The 7,962-nt window shown below is 36.3% G+C and overlaps 1 protein-coding gene across 1 annotated transcript; it reads right to left on the bottom strand.

Moving 5' to 3' along the window:
- Positions 1-1,250: 1,250 nt before the first annotated feature.
- Positions 1,251-6,343, bottom strand: LOC131198235 (CKLF-like MARVEL transmembrane domain-containing protein 6). Its single transcript, XM_058182726.1, has 4 exons — positions 6,215-6,343; positions 3,050-3,214; positions 2,131-2,229; positions 1,251-1,424 (listed from the first exon to the last, which is right to left on the bottom strand). The coding sequence occupies exons 1-4, from the start codon at positions 6,341-6,343 to the stop codon at positions 1,251-1,253; spliced, it is 567 nt and encodes a 188-aa protein (XP_058038709.1).
- Positions 6,344-7,962: the final 1,619 nt, after the last annotated feature.

Here is a 7,962-nt window from a genome sequence, read left to right as displayed (position 1 = left end):
AAAAAAAATATTTTATTTGGATCAAAACATTTCTAGTATTCTAAGCATCAGAGGCCTTAATTGAATATATGATCTTTTTTTTTCTGCCTGCAAAAGTAATGAAATCTAAACAAGTGTCTAAAATTGCTTATCCAGTTTTATGCTGCTAACTTTATTGGTGTAGTTAACTGGCCAAGTGCTATTACACATTGCCAGTAGGCCATATTCTATGCAAAGCAGATTAGATAAGTATGGCTTAAAAGGTAATATGACTTCGATGAAGCTCGGATCATGTTATAAGTCACAATAATTCAGGATTCAGGATAGTTTTAAAAGCTTAAACTGTGATTAATGGAAGTTGAAGGCTATCAAGAACTGGATCCCTAGCAATTAGCCGTCCAAAAAACTGATAAGAGAACCAAAAATTTAGATGTATAGAATAAAAAAACGCTACAGGTGTGAAAAGAAAACATCCAGTTATTAGAAAGATGGAGTGGACATAGTTTCTGGAATGCTGAACAGGGCATACCCTTCAATTTTTGATGCAGCTTCCATTTGTATTATAGAAACCTTAATTTTCAAAATATTGACAACAAAACCCCATTACTTTTTTAAAAGTTTAAGATGATTGATTTAATTTCAGAAGGAATAACAAAATGTTTAGTGGAAAAATGTGGAAACATCTACAGATATACACATTAAGATTAACTAAATAAAAATCTAAATTTGAATATGAATGACCATATGAATTTAGTATATAGTTTGTTGAATAGGAATTGTAGATTAAAAAGTAGAAAGCTGAAATAAAATTCAGTAATCTAGATACAAGTAGTCCTCAATTTACAACCTCAACTGAGCCCAAAATTTGCATTGCTAAGCAAGACAGTTGTTAAGTGAGCCTCACAACATTTTGATCTTTTTGTCACAATTGTTAAGTGAAATATTGTAGTTGTTAAGTTAAAAAAAACATTGTTGAGTGAATCTGGCTTCCCCATTGACTTTGCTTGTCAAAAGATCACAAAAGGGAATCGTGCAAGCATCCCAAATACAGGCCAGTTGCTAAGAGTTGGAATTCTGATCATATGACCATGGGGAGGCTGCAAAAGTCATAAGTATGAAAACGGTCATATGTCACTTTTTTTCAACGGTGATGTAACTTTGAATGGTCACTAAACAAATGGTTATAAATTGAGGACTACCTTTATACCTTAAAGGACAGTATCTCTTCAATTATGATTAGCATGCATTAAAAAGACATTGTGGTTTATAGCTTAGACGCGGTGATTATTTAACATCTCAATGTTACGCCGTTCACGATCCCGAGGAATACAACGTCTGAGGCGAACTGTTGGGTTGGCCTCTAGCAGGTTCTCTTCAGTGATACGTTTCATGATTATTTGAGCAGCATCCACAAGAAATAAGGTACTTGCGCAGAAACCAAATATCTGTTGAAGAAAAAAACCACAATGACCTATGCATCATCCCCTTATATTGGCTTGCACGTACACAGAAACAACACATGCATACATACATATTTGAAACAGAAAAATCCTGAAATGTATTTCATGGTTTGTTATTAATAAAATAATTTTGAACCACGGATGATGGGCAATTTAAGGAAGTAGATAAAGAGTCTCTGGAGAGTCTCAATCATCCAGGTTATGGTTATCTCAAAGGTGCTTTTTTAAAAAGGCAACTGAACTCTTTTGGGTTTTTTTCCTTTGTAAACGTTTCGCTTTGCATCCAAGAAGCTTCTTCAGTTCTAACTGACTGGTGGGGAAAGAAAGGATTTATATTCCTTGCAGTCATCTGATTACTGCAGAGTGCTCAGGCCCTCAAAGTGCTAAAGACCAGATGACTTTCCTGGTTTTCATTGCAAAGGACCAATGAACAGATTTGCTTCCTGCAATGCCAGATTACAGGGCCAATGAATTTCCATTTCTTTTACATAGTAAATGGTTTTATATTATATGGGGCAAGCTTACATTTTAAATCAGGTGAAAATTTTTAAATAGCGCCAGTTTTATACAAAGTAAGATATGTTCACACTAGTTTAAATGCTAAGTGTGTGCAATAGCGTTATGGAACTTGTTCTTCCTTGCTTTAATAACAGTCCTGGCAATTCTAGCAATCTGTCAAATATGAACTCACAATTGCAGTATTTTCAATCAGTTGCTTCTCAGCGGTTATAATAAATATAATTGAAGCCAGGAAGAGCAGCAATCCTACTACTACAGCAACAAATAAATCCTACAAAAGAAGAAAAAAGTAAAAGTATCATACATGTCATTTTTATCTTTCATTTCTATCACATTAATTACAGGTAGTTCTCAACTGACCACAGTTCGCTTAGTGACCATTCAGTTAAAATGAAGAAAGTGACTTATGACTGTTTTTCATACTACCATTGCAGTATCCTCATGATCACATGGCCAAACACAGATGCTTGGCAATTGACTCATATGTATGACGGCTGTGGTTTCCTGTGGATCTGGTGATCACTTTTTGCGTCTTTCTGACTAGCAATGGGGAAGCCAGATTCATTTAACTGGGTTACTAATTTAACAATTGCAGTGATTCAGTTCACAGCTGTGACAAGACAGGCCATAAAATGGAGCAAAATTGACTTAACAAATGTCTTGTTTAGTAACATAAATTTTGGGCTCAGTTGTGGTCATAAGTTGAGGAGTACCTATATTGAAATAACATTTTTATAATCTAAATTAATCATCAACACATATTGCTGGTTGGAAAGTTAAAATAATGATGTAAGTATTTGCCCTAGCTCAAAATCACCTGTCACCTATTTTTTACTGAGTATCTTTTTTATTGGCATGTGAGATAAACTGAATATAGAGACAAAGCAATAATTCCTCACAAGCAAAATATAATAATCTTCTGTAGGTCTAGCCTTGATGCTACAAAGTTATGAAAATAATGGAAGGAAAGATCGTTGTTTGAAATCTTTAAAATGGAGTCACCAAAACTCTTCTCTGTTGACCGTATTAAATTATGTGCTTCCAATTTTTTTTACAAAAATGAAAAGATGCCTCTGTACCACACAAGTTACTCTGTTTTCTCCAGCCTTTTGATAAAGAGTAGTGCAGTATAAAACCAGGATGAAGATGCTTAAAATAAGGGCAACGCAGCTCGCAAACTCAAAGATGTAAAGTCCAGGACAGAAGTCTGATCTCTTCACAGCTTCTTCAGCAAAAAAGGCTAGGAAGGATAGCATCTGTTGATAAAGAATAAAGATGGTTAAGCAAGCAATCATTTATTGGATGATTCAATTCTATGTAACAAATCCTTCTTTCTTATTTTAAAAGACACATTCTTTTAAAGAAATGCTTTGTTTTGGATCTCGGGCTTCAAGAAAGGAATCTGCATTTATTGAGAATTCAAGATAATGTCAGAATTTGAACAAGGCTTGAATGACTGAGTTATCTACTAAATTATATGTATCTCTTCTACAGCCTTTACCTTTTTCTTTTAGTGGGCATTATTTGAATCAAATAGAAAGAGAAATGCAAACGTCTTACCTATTTTTGCTTATCTATTTTATTCACACAAACAAATATTTGAAGGTGATATGATATGGGAAGAAATACTGCTCAGCAAAATATAATTGGAAATATAAAACATTATCATCAGATAACAAGGAATGCAACCTAACATTCACCAAGTGAGTGGATGAGAGTCAGCAGGGTGTAGTACTTACCAGGACTCTGCAATGATTCAGATTTATTTCAAAAATGGAGCTGTTATGTATGTATGACATAGCATTTAGTTACTACTCTTTAAAACAGTTGTGTCTTTACAAAGTCTGCATAGCTGGTTTAAGAAATAGCAGGCAGCTGCTATGTTCACACGTTTGTGCATTCTGAAACACTTTTCCTGAATGTTGCAGAGCTCTATGGTATATATTACTGGCATATGTGAAAAGGTGACATTGTATAGAATGCCTATGAAATTCATAGAATGCGTGACTTTTTAGGCAAAGTATGAAATATCTGTGTTACTTTAACATGCTATATACTTTCCCTAGGCATTGTATAGAATACCTAGGTAGTATGCAGAGTGATAAATAAATACTATTTAGGCCAATTACGAAAAGAGAGTCATGAAAAGGGTTAGGATTAGCCCTGCTAATCCTTTATTGAAAAGATGTATATGAAAATGAAAGAAGAAATGCAAAAAAAGTACAGGACTTTCTTACCGGGGAAAAAACAAGAGAAAAAGACTAGTATTGTTATACTTATTGCAACAAAGAAGGTTAGAAGGATATTTTAGCAGGAGTATTTATATTTTGCTGGTTTATCTTTTGGCATTGCACAGAATGCCTAGGATTTCTGTGAAATGTTAAAATCAAAATACTTTGATCTCCCATTTTTGGAATTCTACAGATTTCCTAGGCATTATACAAAATGCCCAATGTCACACATTGATAGTAATATTTATAACATAATGAGCAATTCAATAGACAAGACATTTGTCGCTTTTCCAGATATCATTTACAAATCTTCAAATTTAAAATCTTTTTTAAAAAAGATTGTAGCATTCTCCTAAAGGGACTTGGGTGTGAGATAATAAAGCTCTCATAAGATTTGATTATTTCATGAAAAATTTAACAAAAAATGTGTTGATGAGTTAGGTTCTTATGTGCAATAGTAAGATGAATTCTGAAAAGACTGTCAAAATTTGATTAAAAATGTCAAAAACAGAAACGAGAAAACCAAATTTTAAATCTCCATTCAGCTATGAAACTTGTATGGATTTAGACCATACAAATCTAAAGTTTATCTTAAGTTATAGTTACATAGACTCTGTGAAAGAAGAGTTGCTAGCTGCTCTACACAAAATACTATGGGTTGAAGCAAACAAGGGATAAAATACTAGAATAACATATTATAAAGTTTAATAAAATATAGGAAACGTTGTAGCAAAATATTAGAGAATTAATTTTCTATATGAGCTTAATCAAATAAGTGCAAAGCAGGCTTGGATTATTTTCCCATTAAGATTTCACTTCCTTCCCAAAGAGGAGTTCATAATCATTTCCAATCAATTTTCTGACTGGAGAACTTAAGGCATTTGAGTGACATCCTGGTAATGTGCTTATTCATTTGTTAGCACTGTTTTGGTATTGAAATGCTTTTAAACCAATGACTTTCTCACCAGACTTTGAAGGCTCTTATATCAAAGTTAAAGAACTAATTATGGAGCCATAAATTGTAAAAAGCAAATAGGGGAACAGTATGTTAGAATACAATCTATTAGGGTACTTGATACAACAACGTCATGAAAAAGAAATACTGCCAATAAATGGATTGGTCAATAGTTCACTAGAAAGCAGTGGAATCAAATGGGAACTTGAATCTAGATCATCCTGCTTCTTCTTTTCCAACCTTTAACCACGAAGCGGGGGCGGGCGGGGGGGGAATAGTTAAAGTAAGCGAACAGTTCCTTCATTTCCATGCAAAAAGTGCCCGAATCGAAAAGCTGTCCTCTCTAAACTTTACCGAGCAATGCCGCTTGTAATACGGACAAAGATTAGAATTAATCAACCGTCTAGCGCAGCTTCTCAGAATGATGTGAAAACAGCCCCAAATAAGCCGCACGAACGGCGGCTTCAGACCTGTAAGACCAGCGACAGCAAAAATGGGCCAGAAAATAAGTCACTTTCTCAGAAAAAGCTATCCAAAAGCTGGCGGACAAGAGTTTGCAATTACGGGTTTACAGTCCACATGTTAGATATTCGATGAGGCGCCAACAGGATAGTATCCCTTTCTCTCCCGGGCCCTCCATGTAAAACATCGGTAGTTAGAAGTGAGCTCCGCTAGAATTAGTGATGATTTAAAAGACGTTTTAAAAGCGCCAGTTTGGTCTCGGGCTAGAACAGAAGATCGGGAGTTTAGTCCCTAGTCAGCTGAGGGACTTTTGAGTCAGTCATTCTCTTTCTCTCAATCCAACCATCTCATAAGATTGTTGTGGGAAAAGTAGGAGGAGGAAGGTGGGTTAACATGTGTTCACCGCTTTGAGATATTTGTAAAAATATTAAAAGCAGAATGCAAATAAGTAATAAATGTAAAATAAATAAACTTCCGAAGTCTTCCACGCCTACAAATTGCTGAAAACGAAGACAAAACAAAGAATGGAAGACGGCGCCGAAGAGAGGGTCGGCTGTGCCACCTGCTCGTTTCCGCCCTCCCTTACCTATTCATAAAACCCAACTTACCACTTGCGCAAACTTGAGGGATAGTCGCCAGTTGCTCAAGTTCTTGAGGGTGCAGTGCTCCATGCAAAGACACTTCCTCGGTCTGGTCACTGCGCCGGGTTGTTCGTAAAACGGCCCTCCGTTCTCCATGGCTACGAAATAATAGAAAGGGCAGACGAAAGCAAGTTCTCCAAGAAAATAGAAAGAAAAGGAGTCGCGGTCTCAGCCCAGAGAACCCCAACTGCCCTCTAGCTACGCTGCGCCGAACCTCGAAGAGGAGGAAGAGAAAGCGGCTTGGATTGCTCCTCTGTCTCCAAACTGAAGGAATAGCCCTGAACTTCTCTGCGGGTGTGATAAAAAAGCCCCGGAAAAAAACTTCCAGCCTATCAAAGCAGCAGGGAGGTCCCAGAAAGTTCGGCTCAGGGCCAAATGCTCCCCACAAAGCTTACAGCGCTGAAGCATCAGTTTGGGAAAGAGATTATGGCCAGAGAAAGAGGATGAACTGTCCCTCCCCCTCCACCCTCCTATTTTGCAATTTTTTTGATTCTTAATTTTGATTCTTAATTCCCTGTTGAATAGCCCTTGAAACTGAAGGCACACAACTTATTAAAAGATTTTTTTAACTAGAGCAAAGTACATTTAAAAGGCTAATAAAAGCAGTAATTCTTTATTGTGGTCATACAACATTGCACCTTATAGTGGCTTTCCATTTTCCATCCCTTTTTCAGCATTAAAATATCCATATAGGATTGACAAGTTTACATTTGAATTACAACCTTGGAAAAATGCAAAAAAAAAATACACTTTTTGTTTTAAACAGCTTTTAAGGGGCAGTTCATTTAAAAGAGTCTAATATTCACTATGAAAATGACTAGGAAATTTCTAGGTTCTATCACATCGCAACATCTAAAATGGACAGCTAACATCAAAAACATCATCAAAAAAGAACAACAAAGAATGTTCTTTCTGCGCCAACTCAGTAAGCTCAAACTGCCCAAGGAGCTGCTGATTCAGTTCTACAGAGGAATTACTGAGTCTGTCATTTGCACCTCTATAACTGTCTGGTTCGGTTCTGCAACCAAACAAGAAAGACACAGACTTCAGAGGATAATTAGAATTGCAGAAAAAATAATTGCTACCAACCTGCCTTCCATTGAGGACCTGTATACTGCACGAATCAAGAAGAGGGCCGTGAAAATATTTACAGATCCCTCACATCCAGGACATAAACTGTGTCAACTCCTACCCTCAAAATGACGCTATAGAGCACTGCACACCAGAACAACTGGGTGTCCATCTCTTGGAAGAATCCTGGTTGTGCCAAATTTCTTCCATTTCAGAATTATGGAGGCCACTGTGTTCTTAGAAACCCTCAATGCAGCAGAAATCTTATTGTAGCCTTCCCCAGATCTGTGCCTTGCAATAATCCTGTCTCTGGGCTCCTCAGGCAGTTCTTTGCGCTCATGTCTTTTGCTCTGCTACAGTATGCATTGCTCGCTGTGAGGCCTTCTGTAGAGAGGTGTGTTCCTTTCCGAATCATGTCCAATCAATTTAATTTACCACAGATAGACAATCGAGTTATAGAAATATGTCAGCAAAAATCAAGAGAAACAGGAGGTACCTGAGGTAAATTTCATCTATTGTTGCAAAGGGTCAGAATACTTATGCCAATGTGATATTTTAGTTTTTTCTTTTTAATAAATTTACAGACATTTCTAAAATTTTGTTTTCACTTTGTCATTATGGGGTACTGAGTGTAGATTAATAAG

Source organism: Ahaetulla prasina, chromosome 4 (genome assembly GCF_028640845.1).
Source record: "Ahaetulla prasina isolate Xishuangbanna chromosome 4, ASM2864084v1, whole genome shotgun sequence".
Classification (NCBI taxonomy): domain Eukaryota; kingdom Metazoa; phylum Chordata; class Lepidosauria; order Squamata; family Colubridae; genus Ahaetulla; species Ahaetulla prasina.
This window is presented reverse-complemented; position numbering and strand designations above follow the sequence as displayed.

What these genes read in the sequence shown, in the direction of transcription:
- LOC131198235 (XM_058182726.1), bottom strand. Translation starts at nt 6,343, where the DNA reads ATGGAGAACGGAGGGCCGTTTTACGAACAACCCGGCGCAGTGACCAGA. An exon ending in CCCTCAAGTTTGCGCAAGTG is followed by an intron (nt 3,215 to 6,214) that starts GTAAGTTGGGTT and finishes CTTTATCAACAG; the next exon opens with ATGCTATCCTTCCTAGCCTT. An exon ending in TGATTGAAAATACTGCAATT is followed by an intron (nt 1,425 to 2,130) that starts GTGAGTTCATAT and finishes TTTCTTCAACAG; the next exon opens with ATATTTGGTTTCTGCGCAAG.